This window comes from Heterodontus francisci, chromosome 4 (assembly GCF_036365525.1).
Source record: "Heterodontus francisci isolate sHetFra1 chromosome 4, sHetFra1.hap1, whole genome shotgun sequence".
Classification (NCBI taxonomy): domain Eukaryota; kingdom Metazoa; phylum Chordata; class Chondrichthyes; order Heterodontiformes; family Heterodontidae; genus Heterodontus; species Heterodontus francisci.
This window is the reverse complement of record NC_090374.1, coordinates 56,985,522-57,011,157: the sequence shown is the minus strand read 5'-3', so window position 1 is coordinate 57,011,157 and position 25,636 is coordinate 56,985,522. Positions and strand designations below refer to the sequence as shown.

Sequence of the window (25,636 nt, the reverse complement as noted above, 5' to 3'; positions counted from 1 at the left end):
TTGCCATCACAGTATCCTTCTCATAAAGGGAGAAGTATTTTGCAATCACTCAAGTAACATTTCTAAAGGCAATAATTAAATAAACATTAAGTAGGAATATCTTTTGTAAAAGTGCACAGAGTTTTAATGGATGTTCAGTTTTTTTTGGAAAGAGCGAAAACACACAGGGGTAAAGAAGAGAGGTGTACTAAAATTGAGTTACAGGCAAATTTTCACATTTTTGAAACAAACTGAGCACAGCTTTCTTTTTGGGAGATATTTGAAACAAGCTGATGCAACCAGCATCCTTTGAGAATGCTACTCAACAAAATGTTTTTAGCACATATTGAACTGTTCGGTTTAATTTTTACAGATACAAGCTGTTCTATTCAATACTGTGTTGTAGGGTTTCCATACTCAAGTGAAAGTGAAAGAAAACTAGAAGGTATTCAGATTATCTCATGCTTTTAATATTCATGATCTTACCAGGAATATAAGTTCTGACCTTTCACCTTTCTACTTACAATATCAGACACCCAGTAATGTCTAAAAAGATAGCATTTCAAAAACTTAACTTTTCCTCCTACAGGCACTTAGCAATCAGATATGTTGCAGTTTGATTCTCATTACTAACCTCATTGTACCGTCTCTTAGGGATTTTAATAGAGCTTTTCCCCATCTCTACAAGAAGTATTAATCCCTCAATTGTGGGCAGAGTATATTGGTAATTTCGAAGATCCTGCAAAGAGAGAGAAAAACTTGAACATGAATGGCAAAATTTCAACCAAGAAGCTCTTACAAAACCAGTTTTGATCATACTTATCAATACAAATCAGTACAAAATTTCATTGAAACAAAGCTGTTTTATATTTATTGCACTGGTTATGGTACTGGATTAGTGACGCAAACACTGCAAGCTGAAATTCCATAGCAATTTGCAATATTGAAAGTAATCTGGCCAGTACCAGTAAAATAACTACAAACGCTTACTAACCAACTTGTTTACTGAATATCTCCAATGAAAGAAGCCTGCCACCCCTATCCAGGTTGCCATGTGACTCTGCTGCCAAGCTACATGATAGCCTCACTGCTCTCTGAAGTTAGCGAATCATTCAATTGTAAGGAAAAGAATAAATTGGTAGAACTACTCAAAAATCTAGGACAAGATAGACAGGCCATCTCACGTGAACTTGGAATGTCCTCCAAGTTGGCAGAACAGCCTCACTGACTAATCAAGCAATGGCCCAACAATCATACTATCAAGAATCATATCCACCAGCCAGCATACCAGATTCATTCTGGGTACGCCCGATCCCACCAGGATTGGCCGACAAGAGATGAGGGTATAGCAGTACACAGTTCGGTGGGAACTGTCCTGAAATTTTTCAACATCAACGCTGAACTCCTTGCTTCATGTCAAACCCAAAATACCTTAGCAAAACTCTTCATAATTTTGAACACTTGCATAGGCTCTCCTCTTAACCCGGTCTAAGCAAAAATTCGCATTTCTCTTGGCTCTCTTCATAACTAAAGCCTCCCAGGACTTGTAGCATCTTAGTATATCTTTTCACTTATAAATTTAACCAACGCCTATCTGCCTTTCAGAAGGCTTTCGACAAAGTCCCACATAAGAGATTAGCATGTAAAATTAAAGCGCATGGGATTGGGGGTAGTGTATTGCGATGGATAGAAAATTGGTTGGCAGGCAGGAAACAAAGAGTAGGGATAAATGGGTCTTTTTCCGAATGGCAGGCAGTGACTAGTGGGGTACCACAGGGATCTGTGCTAGGACCCCTGCTATTCACAATATATATTTATGATTTAGATGAGGGAACTAAATGTAATATCTCCAAATTTGCAGATGACACAAAACTGGGTGGAAGGGTGAGTTATGAGGAGGATGCAGAGAGGCTTCAAGGTGATTTGGACAAGTTGAGTGAGTGGGCTAATGCATGGCAGATGCAGTATCTGGATAAATGTGAAGTTATCCACTTTGGGAGCAAAAACAGGAAGGCAGATTATCTGAATGGCTATAAACAGAGAGGGGAATATGCGGCGAGACCTGGGTGTTCTTGTACACCAATCGCTGAAGGCAAACATGCACGTACAACAGGTGGTAAAAAAGGTGAATGGTACGTTGGCCTTCATAGCGAGAGGATTCGAGTACAGGAGCAGGGGTGTCTTGCTGCAATTATACAGGGCTGTGGTGAGGCCACACCTGGAATATTGTGTTCAGTTTTGGTCTCCTTATCTGAGGAAGGATGTTCTTGCTATAGAGGGAGTGCAGCGAAGGTTTACCAGACTGACGTATGAGGAGAGATTGAGTCGGTTAGGATTATATTCACTGAAGTTCAGAAGAGTGAGGGGGGGGGGGGATCTCATAGAAACCTACAAAATTCTAACCAGACTTGACAGGGGAGATGCACGAAGGATGTTCCCGATGGTGGGAGAGTCCAGAACCAGGGGTCACAGACTAAGGATACAGGGTAAACCATTCAGGACTGAGATGAGGAGAAATTTCTTCACCCAGAGAGTGGTGAACCTGTGGAATTCGCTACCACAGAAAGCAGCCGAGGCCAAAATATTGTATGTTTTCAAGAAGGAGTTAGATATAGCGCTTGGGTTTAAAGGGATCAAAGGATATGGGGGGAAAGCGGGAAAGGTTACTGAGTTGGATGATCAGCCATGATCATAATGAATGGCAGAGCAGGCTCGAAGGGCCGAATGGCCTACTCCTGCTCCTATTTTCTATGTTTCTCTGCCCAAACTAATAACGCATGTCCTCCTGAAGTTGCTTATAGTCCTCCAAATAATCATACTCCCTACTGTTGTGCTATCTGCAAATACTGATAGTGTCCTCATAGCCATGTCTAAAGTGATACAGACAACTAGGTCTGACTCCTGGTGGGGGGAGACAATTATTTAGATCCCTCAGTCTGAAAAACATCCACTAACCACAACGTTATGCTTTCTGTCCATAGAAAGCTTCCTATCCAGGTTATCACCTTTCCTCCAATACCTTAATTTTAGCAAAAAGCCTCCTATGCAACATGTTCTGCAAACCCACATATGCAACATCCACTGCATTTCCTTCATCAATACACTGTTATTTCCTCAAATAACTCAATTAAATTTATCAGTCACTTCTTATCTTTCACAAATTCATCCTGGCTATCCTTAAGTCATGCTTTTAAGGTGAGTATTAAATTTTACCCCATATTATGGTCTCCAAAAGTTTATAAGAGGCAGCATGGTTTTGTAAAGGGGAGGTCGTGCCTCACTAACTTGATTGAGTTTTTTGAGGAAGTGACGAAGGTAATTGATGAAGGAAGGGCAGTGGATGTTATTTATATGGACTTCAGTAAAGCCTTTGACAAGGTTTCTCATGGCAGACTGGTACAAAAGGTGAAGTCACATGGGATCAGAGGTGAGCTGGCAAGATGGATACAGAACTGGCTCGGTCATAGAAGACAGAGGGTAGCAGTGGAAGGGTGCTTTTCTGAATGGAGGGATGTGACTAGTGGTGTTCCGCAGGGATCAGTGCTGGGACCTTTGCTCTTTGTAGTATATATAAATGATTTGGAGGAAAATGTAGCTGCTCTGATTAGTAAGTTTGCGGACAACACAAAGGTTGGTGGAGTTGCGGATAGTGATGAGGATTGTCAGAGGATACTGCAGGATATAGATCGGTTGGAGACTTGGGCGGAGAAATGGCAGATGGAGTTTAATCCGGACAAATGTGAGGTAATGCATTTTGAAAGGTCTAATGCAGGTGGGATGTATACAGTAAATGGCAGAACCTTTAGGAGTATTGACAGACAGACGTCTGGGCGTACAGGTCCACAGGTCACTGAAAGTGGCAACGCAGGTGGATAAGGTGGTCAAGAAGGCATACGGCATGCTTGCCTTCATCGGTCAGGGCATAGAGTATAAAAATTGGCAAGTCATGCTGCAGCTGTACAGAACCTTAGTTAGGCCACACTTAGAATACTGCGTGCAATTCTGGTCGCCACACTACCAGAAGGACGTGGAGGCTTTGGAGAGGGTACAGAAGAGGTTTACCAGGATGTTGCCTGGTCCGGAGGACATTAGCTATCACGAGAGGTTGGATAAACTTGGATTGTTTTCACTGGAACGACGGAGGTGGAGGGGCGACATGATAGAAGTTTACAAAGTTATGAGTGGCATGGACAGAGTGGATAGTCAGAAGCTTTTTCCCAGGGTGGAAGAGTCAGTTACTAGAGGACATAGGGTTAAGGTGCGAGGGGCAAAGTTTAGAGGGGATGTGCGAGGCAAGTTCTTTACACAGAGGGTGGTGAGTGCCTGGAACTTGCTGCCAGGGGAGGTGGTGGAAGCAGGTACGATAGCGATGTTTAAGAGGCATCTTGACAAATATATGAATAGGATGGGAATAGAGGGATACGGTCCCCGGAAGTGCAGAAGGTTTTAGTTTAGACAGGCATCAAGAGGGCCGAATGGCCTGTTCCTGTGCTGTACTGTTGCTTGTTCTTTGTAATTATCATTTTTATTTAAGTTTTTTATTTATTTTTTTAGTTAGAAATACAGCACTGTAACAGGCCCTTCAGCCCACCGAGTCTGTGCCGACCAACAACCACCCATTTATACTAATTCTACATTAACCCCATATTCCCTACCACATCCCCACCATTCTCCTACCACCTACCTACACTAGGGGCAATTTACAATGGCCAATGGCTATCGACCTGCAAGTCTTTGGCTGTGGGAGGAAACCGGAGCACCCGGCGGAAACCCACGCGGTCACAGGGAGAACTTGCAAACTCCGCACAGGCAAAACCCAGAACTGAACCCAGCTCGCTGGAGCTGTGAGGCTGCGGTGCTAACCACTGCGCCGCCCACTGTGACACACTGTGTCTCAAAGTGGCTGTGGAAGGGTAATAAACTTCTATGTCACACTGCATTAGGATCATTCATGAGTTAGATGGGATTACTGCTTTATAATTCCCAGAGGTGACTCTGCGGCATTCTAATGGGTTTCACTTTATGTTGGTCATCTGCCAGGAGGATACCCCCAAATGCAAGTAATACAAGTATTCCATTTCAACACATCCTTCTGGCTTGAGTGTTCCATTCGTACTATTTTGCATTCTGGGCTTGCAAATATCTGAAGCAGGAATGAGCCTGTCTGTTTTTTCATTACCTTAAAAATGTTTATGTATGTGAGGTGTGAATGGAACAGGGAGGAAGTACAGAAAATTGAATGTAAACCTCACTTACTGCTAGCAAATTCATGATGGTGTGACCTGTTTCTCCAAAGAGAGCTTTACGGAATCGAACACTCATTAAAGGACAAGGATAAACTGTAAATGAAAATATGTACTAATAAATAACAATTTTGGTGGCTACAACATTAGAATAAAAATATTGAAAATAACCACAGATGGGCCCATTGTCCGTACCGTTGCTTACAAGTCTCTGAAATTTGAAGTATAGTTTTGGACGCTTACCACGATCCTGTGGCAACCTGAATTAAGTGTTCTAATAACATACTTTCAGGCATATCATGACTGACATGAGATAAAAATATTGCACATTACTGATACAGAAAATGGGTAAGTAGCTTAAAATGGAAGAAATGTCAGTCTCTCCCCAGAATTTGTGCAATGCAACATTAAAATCGATATGTGGTGCACACATTCCATTATGAAATGCTACATAAATATTAAGATGTTTAAATAACCATCTGTACATTTTAAATTTCTAGTGATATGTTAGAATATCAGTTACTGGCATCACATATGATTGGCAATGTTAATGTCATTACTGACCTGTTAACAGTTCCTTGTAACACCACAATGTGCTGTTTTATCTTTAGCCACAAATCACTCTCTATGCTTTTCCCGTGGTAACAGAAGTTTAACATTTTTAAAAATTTGTTCAGAGGATGTGGGCGTTGCTGGCTAGGCCAGCATTTATTGCCCATCCCTAATTGCCCTCGAGAAAGTGGTGGTGAGCTGCCTTCTTGAATCACTGCAGTCTTTGGGGTGTAGGTACACCAATAGTGCTGTTAGGAAGGTAGTTCCAGAATTTTGACCCAGCGACAGTGAAGGAACAGCGATGTAGTTCCAAGTCAGGATGGTGTGTGACTTGGAGGGGAACTTGCAGGTGGTGGTGTTCCCATGCATCTGCTGTCCTTGTCCTTCTAGCTGGCAGAGGTCATGGGTTTGGAAGGAGCCTTGGTGAGTTGCTGAAGTGCATCTTGTATATGGTACAAATGTCCAAATTAAGGTTTTAAACAAAACCAAAATATTTACTGTGCAATTATTAAAATAAAATAATTTATTCTTTGAATTATATGTTGTATCTTTTAATTCTTCATTTAAGATTTTGCTTGTAGGTTTCAGTCTCACCCAAAAGCCTGAGCTTGAACTTGATACTTTTCCCAGGCATAAGTGTTGGAATTTGGATTTTGCAGTCAGTGCATTTCACAGAATGCAAGCACTAATAGTCAGATGTACAAATGGAATATTTTTCTTGAACTTCAGCTCAGTTGTTTTTTGAAATTATTTTATGAAAACCTAGAGGCCAAATTTCAAAAGCTTCTTTCAAAGATTAACAGCATCTGAGAAAAAAGCAATTTTTTTTTGTGTTCTGTAAAAAAAAAGATGGAGAGAAGGGAAGGACACAGCAGTGTCTATCTTCCCCCAAATTTGAGTTCTGTTTTACAACAGTTTCTGAAGGAAATGGATGGAGATAATGGAGGGTGAGGGACACTGCCTTCTAATGATGCAACTCCTTTGATGCATCTTCTCTTACACACACAATTTGTCAACAGTAGCTATAAATCACTAACCAGTTGCTGGATCCTTTTCTTTCCAATCATAGCTTGTGGGTTATAAATGGTATACTATGGATATTGTTATCCCACAGAAACAGACTGAAAACTACAACTCCTACAATACATCTGACTCTCACACACCAAACACAAACAAAATAAATCATCCAATGTAGCTGGAAATTTTCAGCACTCAAGATTCAGATGGTATTTCCAACCCAGACTGATGCAGAGTCGAGCGTCAGGTCTCAATGAAATTAACTTTTCAATGACTTCCGACATTAGCTGATCACTTGCATGGGTAAACAATTATTTTAAGACAAATTTAATTTCTGCATTTGCTGTTTTACACAGATATACACTCTGCTGGATCAGAAATGCAAGATGGCACATGGAACCACAAAAATAAAATAAAAATTGAGTTTGTGAGATCGATCATGATTTATACTTCACCAAATCAGATGAATAAGCTCCTTATTTGACCAAATAGAAAAGTATCACACATAAGGACACGGGCTACAGCATTTCACAAGGATTTTATACAATCACGGGAAGGTTAAACTTTGCTTTTGTAGTGAGAAACATAGGAAAGTACAGGTATGCAAAAGACTGCAGTCATTCTGGTTGGTCCCAAAAACTCATATCTATCTATAAGCCTCCTTGAGCAGCCCATTTTGCACATCCACTAACTTCTTCATAAAGTTGTTTAAAATTAAAGTCTGTACCATTCTCAAGTTTGTGGCAATTACGAACATATTGATGAGGTTCAATTTATTTATTCCCTTCAGAGTCTTCTCCAGGAAAAAAAAAAATCACAGGCTCTTCAACCTCTCAATATCTCAGATGACTTCAGCAACTATTTTTACACTATTCCCAAGGCCGAAATATCTTTGGCAATCTAAAATGTATACAGTAGTCCTGGATGTGGCTGGATTAATGCCTTGTACAATCAATCATTTAAGATTTGGGCTGTATCCCTTTGGGTCTACAGCTCAACATTCGGTTAGCTTTCATTGCTGTCATCATACACTGCGCTGCTGCTATCAGTGAGTTATTCATCAATACCTCCAAAATTGCTGTCCTTTTTAATATGTTCTCTATTTTTCTGTAACCTAGAGTCACTTTAGTGATATTTGCACAGAATTTTCCTTCCTTAGTTCCATTATCCTTTATTTTCAATTCATGTGGATCCTTTTGTCTTTGGTTTGCCTGTTCCCTTAGTGCCTTGGGATGCTTTACTAAGTAAAAGGCACCATATAAATGCAAGTTTTTGTTCTTTGAACCCCCAACCCAAATGTGGGGTTATCTACAAATTTGGTCAACTTTGTTTCTGTCCCCTGCTCCAAATTATATGTAAACAATTCACAGCATCCTAACACTGATACCTCTGGTAGCTCATGAGGGCACACTTGCAATGTCAATGAAGTTCCAATCACAATCATGCTTTGCTTTCTCTGGTTTAGCCAATTTCAATCCGACACAGAAGATTTCATCCTATTTCAGTGCCTTCCTACCTTGTTGACTAATTACTTGTGTGGCATGGTATTGAAAGCTTTGCTGAAATCTCAATACATTACAGCCACGCAATTTGTTTTCTAAAGGTCCGGCATTTTCTCTAGTAAACTTGTTCGGTAAGACTTCACTCCCAGAAATTCATAATGACTCCCTCTTACTACACCATATGCAGATATTTAATTGGCTCCTTTTTTAGGATGCCTTCTGATACTTCACCCACAACAGATCTCACTGGCCTGTAAATTACTGGATTATCCTCTGCCCCTTCTAAAAGACTAATGTTCCGTTATCTACTTCCTAATCTTTGGGCACTATACATATTTTTTATGATTTCCTAAATGATAAAGGCAAATCTGTGCCCGATTTTGTCACTTCTTTAAGTAACCTTATGTGAAGACCATCCAGGGCCACAACTTAATTTCCTTCATTAAATCAAATGTGTCTCACTTTTTTTCTTCATCACAATAAACTAAAATTCAGTACTAGATCTTTCTGTTCACCTGAGTTATAAATGAGTATAAACAAAGATGGATACACATATTGAATATGTACTCAATCTAATGGAAACAACCAAAAGAACAATGCACCACAGTCACTAACTATCACATCAAATAGGTCCCATGCATGTACATAAATACCTAAATTCGTTTACGAGTTATTTTCAAACAGGTGAAAACTCACCATTATATTCTGCACCCAATCTTAGCATGAGTCGAATAGGAAACACCTTTGCCCAAGGTACTTCTAGTTTCTGAATGAGGATTCCAAACAAAAATGGGCTACTTGGAAGCAGAAGATTTGTCAGTGGCTGGAAAGTGGGTGTGATAAAGAGAAAACCACCATGATCTTTACTGCCTAGAAAATTTTCAGTGAAGGAAAAATTTCCTAAATTTCCAATGGTTTTCCCTGTATGACCAAACAGAGAATAGTTAGCAAGATTTGGTTTAAAGAACTCAAAGATAAACAATAGTTACAACAACTTGTATTTATATAGCACTTTTAACATTCCAAGGCTCTTCACAGGAGCATTATAAAGCAGAATATGACACCGAATCACATAAGGGGGATATTAGGTCAGATGACCTAGTCAAAGAGGTAGATTTTAAGGAGTGTCTTGAAGGAGGAAAACAAGGTAGAGAGGTGTAAGGAGGGAATCCCAGAGGTTGGGTCCTAGGCAACTGAAGGTGCGGCCACCAACGGTGCAGCAATGAAACTGGGGATGCGCAAGAGGCCAGAATTAGATCAATGCAAATACTGAAGGTTGTGGGGCTGGAGGAGACTACAGAGGTAGGGAATGGCAAGGTCATGGAGGGATTTGAAAACAAGGATGAACATTTTAAAATCAAGATGTTGCTTGGCCAGGTGCCAATACAAGTCAGTGAGCACAGGAGTGAGAGGTGAATGGGACTTGGTGCAGGTTAGGACATGGGCAGCACAATTTTGGATGACCAAGTTTACGTGGGAGACCAGCCAGGGGTGCATTGGGATAGTCAAGTCTAGAGGTATGAAAAGGCATGAATGAAGTTTCAGCAACAGATGAGCTGAGACAGGGGCGAAGTTGGGTGATGTTATGGAGGTGAAAATAGGCAGTCTTAGTGATGGTGTGAATATATGGTCAGAAAGAAACTCATCTCAGGGTCAAATATGACACCAAGGTTGCAACAGACTAGTTTAATCAGTAGCCAAAGAATGGAGTTTGGAGTAGGGACTCAAAACAATGGCTTCAGTTTTCCCAATATTTAATTGGAAGTATTTGCTGCTCATCCAGTACTGGATGTCAGATAAGTAGTCTGAAAATTTAGCAACAGTGGAGGAATTCAGAGAAGTGGTGGTGAGGTTGAGCAGGGTGTCATCGGAGTACATGTGAAAACACAATGCTGTGCCTTCAGATGATGTCGCCAAAGGACAGCATGTAGATGAGAAATAAGACGGGGCCAAGGATAGATCCTTGGGGGACACTAGAGGCAACAAATTAGGAGTAGGAAGAGAAACCAATGCAACTAATACTCTGACTTCGATTAGAGAGATAAGAATGGAACCAGGTGAGAGCAGTCCCACTCAGCTGGACAGCAGCGGAGAGGTGTTGGAGGAGCAAGGTGTGGACAACCATGTCAAAGGATGTAAACAGGTCAAGAAGGAGAAGGAGGGACAGTTTACCTTAATAAGGGCTGTTTCAATCATGGAGCTCTGGGAAAGATGAACACGGATTTGGGAGGTGACAATACGCTCAAGGACTTGAAAGAGAAAAGAACAGTGGGGTCAACGGTTGGTTTTTTTGAGGAGGGGTGATGACAGCAGATTTGCCAGAGAGAGGGACAGTCCCTGAAGAGAGACAAGCTAACAATATCAGTTAACATGGGTACCAGGAGGGGAAGTTGTCTGGTCAGCTATTTAGTGGGAATAAGGAGGTGGGTCTCATGGACAGGATGAGCTCAGAAAGAGTGTAAGAGGTGATAGGAGAGAAAATAGAGAAAGATGCGAGTTCAGGGCTAGGGAAAGGGGGAGCTCTAGAGGAAGGGAGGGATGCAGCAGAGGCAGTTAATCGAATGGTCTCAACCTTAATGACGAAGTATATGACCTCCTTGCACTTATTGTTGGGAGGTGAGGACAGAGGACACAGTGGAGAGGGTTTTAAGAAGATAGTTCACAGTGAATAAAAGAAGCTGGGGGTTATCTTTGCATTCGAGGATGATCATGGAATACTGAGCAGTTTTAGCGGATGAGAGCAGAACCGGATAGGGCTTTATGTAATCCAGCCAAGTCTGGCGGTAGATATGGCGGTAGATGGCTAAACCAGTGGTCCACCATATCATTTCAAGTCAGTGACCCTCGGACTTAGGGAGCAGAGATGAGGGCCATGCCGAGGGTTCAGCCACGGTGAGGGAAGACGACAAAATGCGCTAAAATCCAATATTTGTATTACATTTTCCACTTTCCTGCTTTTAACAGAAGCTCCATAAAATCATTACATTTTCATATTCAGTTAGCTATAAATATCATTTGCAAAATCCAAAGAACAGGTTAATAAATGTTAAAGTCAATTCTTTGAAGTATAGCTTGATGCAGGAATTTGTGCTTTGATTATTTATATAATGGGCGATCGTAGTCATACCTTTAGTTGCATCCTGATAAAGTGTAATAAAAACATTGAAGATGTCTTTAGGAATTGCATTTTCATCAGGCAAACACAACAACAGAATGACAACTTCAGCCTGGCCCACACCATGTAATCCATTGGATACGAAGCACCAGCATTTATTTTCAGCATCTAGGAAGAGATAAGAAAGAAAAATGTAAATGTTTGTGAAAACAGAGTCCATGAATCAAATTGGAGCTCTGTTTCTGATAAAGCAATGTAAAACTGTTCTAAATTTAACAATTATATTTAAGCCTTGGAAAAATCATTTATATTCAATATTTGTCAACCACAAAATCTCTCAGAACTACTAAACAGATATCAGAAAGAAGAACCAGGAAACAAAACAGAGGCAAGGCAAGCTATGGCTTGGTAGCAAGAAGTGCCTAGGAGGTCAATGCTGGTATGGGTGCTAGTCACGTTGTGGGTCAATGATCTGAAGAAAGAGAAATAAAATTATTAATGTTGGTTGGTGACAGCAATGTGGGAGGGGCTGCAAAGAATCAAAAGCAGATTAATCAGGTGCCGAGGGAACTAGATTTTTTAAATTTATTGTTGGGATGTGGGCGATGCTGGTATTATGGCATCTATCCCTTAGTGACCCACGAGGCTAAATTTAATTGCTTTTGTCTTTCCAATGTTTAATTGGAGGAAATTACAGCTCACCAAAGACTTCATGTCAGATAGAGTTTTTAATCCTTGAGGGACCCAGAAGTACAAGTGCAGGGCAGGAGGGCAAGGCATTTGCTGAAGATATTCCATCAGGTAGACAGAGTGCAGCCAAGCAAGGATATTCTCACTGAGCTGGACAAAGGAGGATGTTGGTATGGTTGACCAGGTCAAACCCTGCTGAAAGGTTGAAGTGGATAATGCACCATGGATGTCTGTGAGACTTTGGTTAGGGTCCTTTCAGTTGGACAGAAGTGGAAACCTGATTGGAGAGATTCAGAGTTTTAGGTAAAATGGACACAGATTTGAGCAGCCAAACATTCAAAGAGAAAGGGAGGTATTTGGAGATGTGGTGATAGTTTGCGTGAACAGGAAGAGTCGAGTGTGGATTTTTTCAAGAACGGGTGATTTTCAAAGTACTGGACAGTAGTAGGAGAGGAAATCTTCAACAGGGTCTGCTAGCATGGGGCCCAGTAAGGGAAATTTGATACTCAGCAGTTTGGTACGAATGTAGTCAAGTGAGCAGGACATGGTTTCCATTCACCAGATGAATTCAGAGAAAGCATATGGGGAGATGGGAGAGAAACTAGAAGAGACGTAGGTTTAGGGAGACTCCAAGGGGGAAGCAGCAGAGGCAGCTGAACAGATAACCACAATCTTGGTGACAAAGTCGTCCATCAGCCCCCGCACTAGTTGTTGGAGATAAGGGTGGAGGGGACACGAGAGGGGGGTTTTACGGGGTAGCTGGTAGTACGGAAAAGCCAGGGCTTATCTTGGATCTGTAGGATGATCCTGAATTAGTCAGCAGTTTGGCAGAAGAGGGCAAGGTTTGACAGCACTTGACATCCAGCCAAATTGGTTAATGGACAGCCAGACCAGTTGTGCGGCACATAGCCTTTGGACACGAGAGCCAAACCAGGGAATAAGAGACAGCAAATGTTTTGTGGGGTCAAGAGCATTACAGGTGGATGTAAGGGCATTGTTGAGCAGATTGATGGCTGCAGATAAATTGTGGCAAATGTAGAGGCAAAGGTTAGACAGAGGAAGTGGGATTGGAAGGGGTAGAGGGAGATTTACAGGAAATGAATAGATGATCTTGTCAGTCATCAATATTATCAGTGTAGAGAGGCCACAGGAGATGGCAAAGTTGAGGATGTAGCCGTGACTATGGAAAAGAAAGATTATATGCAGGGAGAGGTTTAATGAGTACTGAGGGGCAGTCAATTAAGAAGAGATTTGCTCGTGTGAAGAATTAACACCAAGCCAGACTGGTTGGGCTAAAGTCCTGCTCCCATATTGGGACGTCTATGTATTTCTACAGGGAACTGAAACTGAAGTCACTAGAAGATAAGGAACTGCTCTGTGTAGAGGCGGAGAAGAAACAACGCAGGATGACATCTCGGGAAAAAAGTTGGGAGTGGGGATTAGCAGGGCCAGTAGACAACAATAATTTGAAAGGATGTTTTAAAGTGCTGAAACAATGTGGTAAGATACTCAAAGGAGAAGATCAGAGGAGGAGGGGGAGAGACCAAGGTGTGACTTGGTGATAATAGCAACGCCAATACACAGGGCAGGTAATTTTGCTTGGAATGTATAGCCAGGCTTCAGTAAGCTACCGGTATCAGTCAAATCTTTGGTTATCAACGCAACTACCCAGAATAGAGTCATGGATGTAAAATAAAAGCGAAATATTGCAGATGCTGGAAATCTGAAATCAAAACAGAAAGTGCTGGAAATACTCAGCATGTCACGCAGCAACTGTTCTGATGAAAGGTCACAGGCTTGAAACGTTAACTTTGCTTCTCGCTCCATAGATGCTGCTTGACCTGAGTATTTCCAGCACTTTATGTTTTTATTACAGTCATGGATGACCTGTCCATGAGTGAAAAGACATTCTGACGGGAAGTGCAGAGAATGGTGATGACTGTTGATTCACTGCCAAAGTTCAGGATGGTAGTGGCGGATAGGGTGAGCATAACATGAAAAAAGTTGGCAAAATTAACCCCAGCATTTACAATGGGTAACAAAAGGGGACAGGGCAGTAGGGGTTGCTGTTCATAAGGAGACAGCCATAGGTTCCTCGATGGGATCTTCAGTGAATGCCTCGGGAATCACAGGGTAGATTTGGGCTTATTTAAAAGGGGCAAGTCTGGGCTAGTAGGAGGGAGTAAGAATGCAGATGATATAAACAGATGTGAGTTTAGTAATTGGACAAGTATAATGTTGTACTATTATACACATCTGCCCAAGGTAGAGTTCACTCAACTTTTGCACTGAAACTGATCCCTATAGCACTGGCCACTTTATTTGGGCTGCTTGAACAAGTTAATCACCTAAGGAAGGATGTGGCTTAATGGTGTAGGTGCAAGATTCTTAATTGATGTCTGTGATAAATTGTCTAATTAGATTACAACAAATGTATGAAAATTAAGAATTAAAAACAGAATTCTGGTCAGCATATTCACACTGTTGAACACTTAACTGCAGGAGTAAAGTTTCATTCCTGATTACCACATAGAAAAGTGAATTATTCTCATCAGCTCAGTTGCAGAACCATGTATCTGTTTGTTAGTTAGGAATTCATCTCTTTAAATGAACTATAGACAAACACTTGCTTGTTAGCTAGGAATTTAGCTTATGATAAGTTATAGCTTTGCTTAATAGATCCTACATGTTTGGAACCATCTTTAACTCTTAACATAATCATGTAATGGCAGACACGCCAGTGGTCATGTGCACCTGGGACCTATAGTATTTTTAAAAATGAAGATTGAGAAACTCCTCGAGTGCACATGCACAAAGAAGCATGCAAGATACATTTGGCCCAGGCTCGCAAAACTACAGGTGTCTCCCAGATAAACAGATCATACACTACCTATCAAATAAACTTTTATAGTGCGCCTTTTGGTGATCAAGTGTCATAGTGGGGTCTCAAGCCAAATTTTAATAAAGGGTTATAATCCTCAAATTCAAATAGTCTAACAAGGAGTAATCATAGGCTGGGGTAAGGAATAAGTGCGAAGTACCCAAGAATGGAGTAACGAAAGATGGCATGACTAACAGAAGACAGAAAGAGAAAGAAAAATGGTCATAGAGCCAGATAACTCTATTCAACATAGAACTTTATAAAATGGAGAGTGTACTCACAGTTCACAAGTTTCACATTTACTAGTAAATTGGCATTTAGCGCAAAGGTTAAGGGATTCAGCCCTCCATCCTCCAGCAGCAACATAACCTGGTTCTGAGATGGATGCTCCTCCATCACTACCGGGCCTCAAAAGGAAGTAGAACGTAAATAAAACAAGATAAAAACGAATGAAGATGGCACTTTATCCATTTGATCACATTTTTTTTTAAGAATACCAACCCCATCATCTTCCCACTTACAGTTTTAACAACCACATAATCAGAAAAAGAACAACTTTGCTTTAACATCTCAACCAACGAACAAAAACGAGTTGTGGGGAGAGATTGGATGGGCTGGGTCTGTTTTCCCTGGAGCGAGGGAGGCTGGGAGGGGGCATGATGGAGGTGTGCAGGGTTGTGAGGGGCGTGGGTGGAGTGGATGGCCGGGGTCTGTTTCCCATGGTGGGGGTGGCTGGGGCTGGAGGGCGTGGACTTGAGGTGGGAGGGAGGGGGTTTAAAGGGGATCAAAGGGGTAAATTTTTCACACAAAGAATAGTGGGTATCTGGAATGAGCTGCCTGAGGAGGTGGTGGAGGCAGGAACAGTAGCAACATTTAACAGGCATCTGGACAGGTACTTGAATGAGCAAGGCATAGAGGGATATGGAATTAATGCAGGCAGGTGGGATTAGTATAGATAGGCATTATGGTCGGCATGGACGCGGTGGGCCGAAGGGCCTGTTTCTATGCTGTACGACTCTATGAAAACTAACATTGAAGTAATATTCAATACTAGAAATTTCAGTCTAGATTATGCTCCAAGTTCCAGGTGAGGGGATAGATCTCGCAACCTTCTAACCCAGAGATGAGAGTTCCATCAACTGAACCAAGTGAACATACAGGTGATAGCTTTACCAGATACAAGCAGAATCCAGTTTAGCTCAACATCTACAATGTTGCTTTATTAATAAATCAGATGACCACCACTAGTTATGTAAAAATGTAACAACTTGCAGTCTGACAATCTGAAGTGCTTCTGGCAAATTGTACTACTTGACTATCAAAAATGTAGACTTTTCTGCAAATATCAAAGGGCGAAGCCCAGGACACATCCAAATTGGCTGTTACTTTTTGCTTTATTTAGATACATTTGTCAAAACAGGTACACGCATTTAAACTTGAAATTTGCAAGAAATTTAAGGTTAGTATCATTTTGATTCTAGAGATATTCAAATCACACATGACAAACAAAAACTGATCAAAGCCCAGCCAATAAGTTAACTGGCCATTTATTTTATTACAGATTATCTGACCTTGCTGTACCTATGGCTACCACAATCATCTATATATCAATAGCTGAGACTTCAAAGTAATTCATAAGTAAAGCACATTTGGACTTTACAGAGACATGACAGGCAAGTTTTCTTTAAAAAATTGTACTTAGTTTACAAAAGTAACAGCATTTTAAATACAATTTTCATTTCTGCCTTTACATTTTAAACATGAAAAGTGAAATGTACAAAGAACTTTATTTAAAAAACGTTAAATTTCAAGAATTACCTTCTTGTTCTCCTATTGCTACAATAATGGGAGGTAGACCATGCTCATCATCTGGAATGAGGCTGATGACTTTTGCAACAGACTTTCCTACAGTAGCCAGTGCTCTATAGTCTGTTTGCCAAGTAATGTTAGGTTTAGCATCTTGAAGATTTGCTAAAACTGTTTTTGTTATAACCGAATCAGTCCTTGATGCATCAACTTGACTTGTAACATCAGAATGTGCTTTATCCCCTGCGCTACAAGACGAAGGCTGTAAATTGGAAAGAGGACCTCTAGAGCTTAAAGCAATTAAAGAATTTTAAATTGTTCTTAAAAATCTTGAAGTAGTACATAAAAGCTGGTTTACTTATCAGAACAACACGAGACAAAATATACAATTATCATGTTTTAGATTAAGAAGTTTCTACCACTAACAATTGGATTTATTATTTTAAAAAGGAGTTAATTTGGCATTAACGGATACCAATTTTGGCTCTTGTGTGACTGGACTCATGCAGCACACATCTGGTGCTCTCTTGCCCACTCCAACTGTTGAATTTCCCCCCATTGTTGTTGTGTCTGCCACTTCTCCATTTGGCAGGATGCCGTCTGCGAACCAGACCCTTCTGTGCTCTCTGGGACAGGTGCCTGTGGAGGAAGGAACATCCTATAAAACAGTTCTTTTAAGAACTCTTCTTTCAAGAAAAACAACTGCTCTTTTCAGAGCAATTCACATTGTATAAACGGTAACTCGCCCTACTCAACCTTACCACTTTCACCATGAAAATCTCCAAACAATATTTATCCTTATAAAATTCAGACATAATCACAAAGAGTCAAAAATATATCAAGACTACTGCTTCAATTGTTTACTATGAAATCACAATTTACCAACAGATGCAAATCTTATTGCAACACTGTCCTATCAAATATCTTAGCATTAAGGAATAGAGATTCCAAAATATGCTGCAACGTCCATAAAAATGCTTCATCCTCAACTCTAAACTCAGGAAAGATATCGATAGACAGCGTGATGCGTGATACAAATTAATCCAACAGCAGTCAATAGATCAAGTAGTACAAATATGTATAAACAATTTATGTATGCAGAGAGATTTCACTAGCACAATCTTTTTTGTATGCTACGAATTAAGTTACTTTGGTTTAAGTGTTCGAACACTGGTTAGACCACAAGAAGTACTGTGTACAGTTCTGGTCCTCATATTATAAGGAGGGCATTGAGACAGAGACAAATTAAATATTTGTGTATAAGATAATTTAAAGACTTCCTAAATGGCCTACGAGGTGAAGGCATTGCACTATGTAGTACTAAGTACCTCAGACCAGAAGATTTGATTCCCAGTCTGTAGGTTACTGATCACAGCTAGGATAGCAATTGGGGTTCTATGATTGGTTTCAGTGCCTTTGGGTAAACAGAGAGAAAAAAAAAGTCAGCCAGGGTTCCTGCTTCTGATCCTTATTCAGTGGCCCCTGTGGGAAAATACACATGCAGATGTCACAGGAAGACACAAAAAGATTCAGTTGTGATGCTGTTTATCATTGGCCTTTATCCCAAGGGTGCTGGAATACAGAAGTGTGAAAGTAATACTTCAGTTGTACCTTTGTCAGACCCCATCTGGAGTACAGCGTTTCAGTTATGGGCACTGAACCTCAGAAAAGATACAATGGCCTTGGATGCAAAACACCAGAGATTCACCAGATTGATACCGGGTTTAAAGAGTTATGGGCCGGTTGCATAACCTGATCTGTAATCCCTTGTGTTTACAAGTTATGGGGTGTAACTAATCAAATATAGGGATGGCTAGAATAAAAAAAGACTTGCATTTATTTAGTGCTTTTCACGACTATCAGATGTCTCAAAGTGCTTTACAGCCAATGACATACTTTTGAAGTATAGTCACTGTTGTAATGCAGGAAACGCAGCAGACCACTATGTGCCTAACAGACTCCTACAAACAGCAACGTGATAACAACCAGATCATCTGTTAAGTTGATTGAGGGATAAATATTGGCCAGGACGTCTCCCCTACTCTTCTTTGAAACAGTGCCATGAGATCTTTTACATCCACCAAAGCAGGTAGATGGGGCCTCGGTTTAACGTCTCAACCAAAAGACAGCACCTCCAATAGGGCGATACACCGTCAGTACTCCAGTCGAGAGTCAGTCTTGATTTTTGTGCTCAAGTCCTGGACTGCGACTTGAACCTGGAACCTTGTGACTCAGAGGCAAGAGTGCTACAAACTGAGGCACAGCTGACAATACTTTGCTTTTACTTTAAATTAGTAGCTTAAACTAGATAACCCAATAAATAAAATTAAAATAATCAATACAATTTTAAAAAACTAATTAACTAATCAAATAAATAAGGCTAGATAGACATGGCAGGGCAGGTGGTGTGCCATAACTGTAGCATGTGGGAGTCTGTGGAAAGCATCGCAAGCCAGGACAACCATATCTGCAATAATATCTGCAGCTCGAGGAACTTGGCTCAGAGTTAGTTGAACTCCAAGGTGCAGACAGTGCGGGGCACCAGGGAGGGGGAAAAGTTACCCAGACACTTTGTTCCAGGAGGCAGTCACATCCCTTAGATTATGCAGAACTTTAGAGTTGGTCAAAGGTCAGGGATAGGAGGGGGTGACTGCGAGTCAGGTAGGTACACAGTTCCAGGATGTAGTGATGGAGGAGCCTCGGCCCTTGACTTTGACCAACAGGTACGAGGTACTGTTAACTGTGTGGATGAGAACAATGAGCGCAGGGTGGATGGGAAGACTGACCATTGCACCATACTGCAGGAGGCCATTCAAGTGGGGAGAGTGAAAAAGAATGTGGCAGTGATAGGGGACAATATAGACAGGGTAATAGAAATGGTTCTCTGCAGCTGTGACCAGGAGTTCCGAAGGTTGTGTTGCCTGCCCAGTGCCAGCTTTAAAGACATCTCCTCCTGGTTGGAGAGGAACTTGGAGTAGAAGATGGAGGATCCAGTTGTCATGGTCCATGTTGGAACCAACAACATAGGTAGAGCTAAGAATGCTATTCTGTTGAGAGTTTGAAGAATTAGGGTCCAAATTTAAAAGCAGAACCTCAAAGGTAATAATCTATGGATTGTTATCTGAGCCACGTGCCAATTCTCATTGGGGTAAACAGATTAGAAAGTTAAATTCGTGGGTGTAAGAGTAGTGTGGGAGGAGGGGTTTTGCTTCATGGGCCACTGACACCAGAACTGGGGAAAGAGGGAGCTGTTCCATTGGGACGGGCTCAACTTAAACTGGGCTGGGACCAGTGTCCTGGCAAATCGAATAATTAGGGCAGTATAAAAGACTTTCAGGTAGGGTGGAAGGATTCAAGAAAGGGCAAGTTCAAAAGCAAGGGAAATGTCAAGGCTCTAAAGCAGAGCTGCATTTTGGGTAATAAGCAGAGTGGGTCAAGAAATAGTCTTTGGCCTCCTTGTCTCGAGAGACAATGGATAAGCGCCTGGAGGTGGTCAGTGGTTTGTGAAGCAGTGCCTGGAGTGGCAACAAAGGCCAATTCTTGAGTGACAGACTCTTCCACAGGTGCTGCAGATAAAATTGGTTGTTGGGGCTGTTACACAGTTGGCTCTCTCCTTGCGCTTCTGTCTTTTTTCCTGCCAACTGCTAAGACTCTTCGACTCGCCACGCTTTAGCCCCGCCAGGAAATAACAGTATAATAAAGGTAATAGGGCGTTAATGACTACGTTGACATCAGGGAAAATTAGAACAAAGTCAAAGCTAAAGCACTATATCTGAATGTGCAAAGCATTCGCAACAACTTAGATGAATTAACAGGTTTGGGATGAAGGGGTTATCTTACAAAGAAAGGTTGGACAGGTTGGGCCTGTATCAATTGGAGTTTCGAAGAACGAGAGGTGATCATATTGGTGTACACATAATCTGGAGGGGACTTGACAGGGTGGATGCTGAAAGGATATTTCTCTTTATGGGAGAGACTAGAACTAGGGGACACAGTTTAAAAATGAGGAATCTCCCATTTAAGGGATGAGAACTTTTCTCAGAGGGCTGTTAGTCTGTGGAATACTCTTCCCCAGAGAGCTGTGAAGGCAGGGTCATTGAATTTTTTTTTCAGGCTGTGTTAGATAGATACTTGATTGACAAGGGAGTCAAAAGGCTGACAGGAAAGTAGAATTGAGTCCACTATCAGATCAGCCATGATCTCATCAAATGGTGGAGCAGACTCAAGAGGCCAAATGGCCTAATCCTGCTCCTAATTCCTAAGTTGATCTAATAACCATTACGAAAACATGGTTGCAAAGTGACAAGGTTGGGAACAAAATATTCCAGGATACTTAACTTTTAGAAGAGAACTGTAAAATGGAAAAGGAGGAGGGATAGCCCTGATAATAAAGGATGGGATGAAGACAGAAGAAAGAAAGGATCGTAGCTCAGAAAATCAAAAAAGTCAGTTTGGGTGGAGCTAAGAAATAGTAAAGGGAGAAAATATGGGTGGGAGTTGATTATTGGTCCCCTAATAGTAGTTGTAGTGGAGGGCAGAGAATAAATCAGGAAATTAGAGGCACATGTAATGGGTCATACAATAATTATAGTAATGAGGTTTTCAATCTTCATATAAATCAAATTTGGAGCAACAGCATGGAGGATAAGTTCATGGAATGTATACGGTAGTTTTCGAGATCAGTATGTCAAAGAACCAACCAGGAAACATGCTATTTTGGATCTAGTGCTGTGCAACGAGAAAGGGTTAATTAAATAACCTTGTAGAAAAGGGGTCTCTAGAGAAGAGTGATCATAATATAATAGAATTTTATATCGAGTTTGAAAGGGATTCAGTTCAGGCTGAAACTCGGGTCTTAAATCTAAATAAAGCAAACTATGAAGGTACGGGGGCAAGTTTGCTGAGGCAAATTGAGAAAATACATTAAAAGATGCGATGGTAGGAAAGCAATGGCTAGCATTTAAAGAATACATATTTGTTGCAAATTATACATTCCTTTAAGGCACAAAACCCTACAGGAAAAGTGGTCCAAAGTTGGTTAACAAAAGGAGTTAAAAATATCAGATCAAAGGAAGAGGTTTATAATGTTGCCAAAAATAGTAAGCTAGAGGTTTGAAGGATTTTGGAATTCAGCAAAGGAGCATCATGAAATTGATATGGCAACAGAAAAGAGAATATGAAAGTAAACTAGCAAGAGACATAAAAACAGTTTGCAAACGTTTCTATAGGTATGTAGATAGGAAGAGATTAGTGAAAGTAAACATAGGCCCATTATAGGCAGACAGGTGAAATTATAATGCGAAATAAGGAAATGGCAGAGACATGAAGCAAATACTTTGTATTTGTCTTCACGGTAGAAGAGACAACACACATTCTGGAAATAATGGGCATTCAAGGGCCTAGTGAGAATGAGGAACGTAAAGAAACCAGTATAAGTAAATAAATAGTACTGGAGAAAATAATGGGGTTAAGTGGCAACAAATTTCTTGCACCTGATGACTTACATCCCAGGGCTTTAAAAGAGGTTACTAAAGGGATAGCGCATCTTCCAGAATTTCCCAAGATTTTGACATCGTAACTCGGAGGACAGATAAGAGGAAGCCAGTGAACGTAGTGTATTTGGATTTTCAAAAAGCATTCACTAAGGGGTCACACAAGAGATTATTACACAAAATTAGGATGTATGGGATTGAAGATGATATACTAGAATGGATTGAGGATTGGTTAATGGAAAAAAAAAAGGAGGAATAAACAGAACATTTTCAGGTTGACAGGCTATAACCAGTTGCGTACCGCAAGGATCTGTACTTGGGCCTCAGCTATTTACAATCTATATCAATGACTTAGATGAGCGGACCGAGTGTAACCTATCCAAGTGCTGATGATACCAAGTTTGCAGGGAAAGTAAGCAGTGAGGAGGACGCAGAGGGATATGGACAGGTTGGCTGAATGGGCAAGAACCTGGCAGATGGAATACCATGTAGTAAATGTGTGAAGTTATCCATTTTGGTAGGAAAAATAAAGAATATTTTTGAATGGCGAGAGACTGGGAAATGTTTGCATTCAGAGGAACCTGGGTATCTGTATACATGAATCACAAAGTTAACATGCAGGTACAGTGAGCAATTAGAAAGGCAAATGATATGTTTGCCTTTGTTACAAAGGGATTGGAGTACAAGAAAAAAGTCTTACAACAATTATAGAAGCCATTGGTGAGGCCACACCTGGAGTACTGTGTGCAGTTTTGGTCTCCTTACCCAAGGAAGGACACACTTGCCCTAGAGGGAATGCAACAAGATTTACTAGATTCCTGGGATGAGGGGATTGTCTAATGAGAGATGGAGTAGACAAGGCCTATATTCCCTGGAGTTTAGAACAGCGAAAGGTGATCGAATTGAAACATATAGAATTCGTATGGGGCTTGACAGGGTAGGTGCTGAGAAAATGTTTCCACTGGCTGGGAAATCTAGTCCACAGGGTCACAATCTCAGAATAAGGGGATGAGCCATTTAGGACTGAGATGAAGAGAAATTTCTTCATTCAAAGGGTTGAAAATCTTTGGAATTCCCTACCTCAAAGAGCTGTGAATGCGGAGTATATTCAAGAAAGAAGTAGATAGATCTTTTGGTACCAAGGGAATTAAGGGATATGGAGATAATGCGGGAAGGTGGAGTTGAGGTAGATGATCAGCCATCCCTAACTGCCCTTGTACTGAGTGGCTTGCTAGGCCAATTCAGAGGGCATTTTAAGAGTCAACCACACTGCTGTGGGTCTGGAGTCACATGTAGGCCAGACCAGGTAAGGATGGCAGATTTCCTTCCAGAACCAGATGGGTTTTTACAACAAATAAACAGTAGTTTCATGGTCAACATTAGACAAACTTTTTAATTCCCAGACTAATTGAATTCAAATTTCGCCATCTGCCATGGTGCGATTCGAACCCACGTCCGCAGAGCAGCAGCCTGGGTCTCTGGTCCAGTGACATTACCACTACTCCACCGCCTCCCCCAAATGGTGGAGCAGGCTTGAAGGGCCAAAAGGCATATGCCAGCTCCCTTTTTATGTTCTTGTATAGAGAGACTATTTCCTTTGGTGGGGGAAATCTAGAAGATATAATAAAATCTGAGCCAAGCTATTTAGGTGCAAATTCAGGAAGCACTTATAATCTGGAGCACGCTTCCACATTTGGGTGGATGAATGGAAATTTTCAAGGCTGGAAATCAACAGATTTTTGTTGGATACAGATAAGTAGAATTGAGGTACAGATTAGCCATGATCTAACTGAATGGTGAAACAGGCTCGAGAAGTTGAATGACCTACTTCATTTCATTAACAAAAAGGCCAGTGTCTAACTTGTGCCAACCAGTTTCCTCTTTTTTTCATTTTTACCTGTGTTCTTTCCTCCTCCTTTTATCAAACACCACTTTCTGTGTTGATTCTATATAAATACTTGTTGATTTTATGGCCCAATCAGTGGCAGCAGTCCTCCACTACTGCATGCAGGTAACTGTGCAATGAGTGTTGGCAGACTATTCGACTGCAGAACTGCAACCGAGCCTGATCAGGTTTTAACCCAAACATTTAGTGCCTCGTATACATAGAATGCTTACCTGGGAAGACACTAGAAAGTATTCAGGCCACTACGCTGCAGCAGGATTCAGCAAAATCAGCAATTGAGAAAAGGTTAATGATTTTTGGAACGAAAACCCATCTATTTCCTAACACTTCACATACAATTACTTTCAAGTGTAGTGATTGCTGATGAGCACAAAAATCAAAGCTGATACTTCTGTGCAGCACTGAGGGAGGGCTGCACTGTCGGAGGTGCCACCTTTTGGATGAGATGTTAAACTGAGGTTCCATGTGCCCTCTCAGGCAGTATAAAAGATTTTATGGTACTACATCAAAGAGGAGAAGGGGAGTTATCCCCGGTGACCTGGCCAATATTTAGCCCTCAATCAATATCACAAAAACAGAATACTTATATCACATTGTTGTTTGTGGGGCTGTGCTAAAATTGACTGCCACATTTCCTATATCAAAACAGTGACAACATTTCAAAAGTTCCTCATTGGCTGTAAACACTTTGGGAGGTGCTGAGGTCACGAAAGGCTTCAAATGGAAAGCTTTTTCTATGGAGTACAAATCACTGGCGCTTTGTAGACAAGTGTAGCGCACAATTTGTCCTTAGCAAGATCCCAGATAGTATTGATTTTTTTTGTAGTGGCGTTTGAGAAGAGAACGCTGGTTAGGACATCAGGTGAACTGCCTGCTCCACATCAAATAATGTCAGAGTTTTTGAAACTCCACTTCAACAGGCAGTTTTGAATTTGGTATGATGTTGCATCCAGATGATGATGCCCAACAATGCAGTAGTTCCTCAGCAATGCATTGTCAACATAGATCGTGTGCTCAAGGATGACTTTTACTTCAACCCCAGTCTCACTTATCACTGAAAATCATTAAACAAAAGCACCAACAGGGCCAAAAAAATGTTTATTTTTGAAAGGGTGAACAATTTTAATCGACGATGCACCAAAAGCTAAAGCACTTGAACGCAGCTCTTAAAAATTAAGTTAAGAAAAGTCACAAACAGATGAAATTCAGAAATGTCAATCAGACTTTGAAGAAGATTGCCATTTGTTCATTGTTTAACATTAGCTTGTTCCAAACTACCTTTCCTGCGCTTGGAAAGACGAACAGTTTAATTTTATTAAAAATTCAGAGGCTAATATTTTAAATTAAATATGAATTCTAATGATGGATATCATTAATTGAAGCCAAATATAAGGATTGCAGTTTCCTCCAAGTATTCTTGTACACTCCCAAAAAAAATTTGCAACCTTGTGTT

The 25,636-nt window shown here is 40.9% G+C and overlaps 1 protein-coding gene across 5 annotated transcripts in view; it reads right to left on the bottom strand.

Moving 5' to 3' along the window:
• Positions 1-25,636, bottom strand: part of LOC137369052 (zinc finger FYVE domain-containing protein 16-like) — a 107,610-nt gene that overhangs the window by 23,329 nt on the left and 58,645 nt on the right. For 4 of the 5 annotated variants that reach the window (XM_068029597.1, XM_068029602.1, XM_068029599.1 and 1 more), the window contains 7 exons: positions 17,261-17,424; positions 16,798-17,047; positions 15,261-15,386; positions 11,421-11,576; positions 8,990-9,214; positions 5,236-5,318; positions 614-718 (listed from right to left, as the gene is read on the bottom strand). In XM_068029597.1, coding sequence (XP_067885698.1) covers positions 614-718; positions 5,236-5,318; positions 8,990-9,214; positions 11,421-11,576; positions 15,261-15,386; positions 16,798-17,047; positions 17,261-17,424 — 1,109 coding nt within the window. The remainder of the gene's footprint in view (positions 1-613; positions 719-5,235; positions 5,319-8,989; positions 9,215-11,420; positions 11,577-15,260; positions 15,387-16,797; positions 17,048-17,260; positions 17,425-25,636) is intronic. The other variant, XM_068029600.1, reaches the window with a different exon arrangement.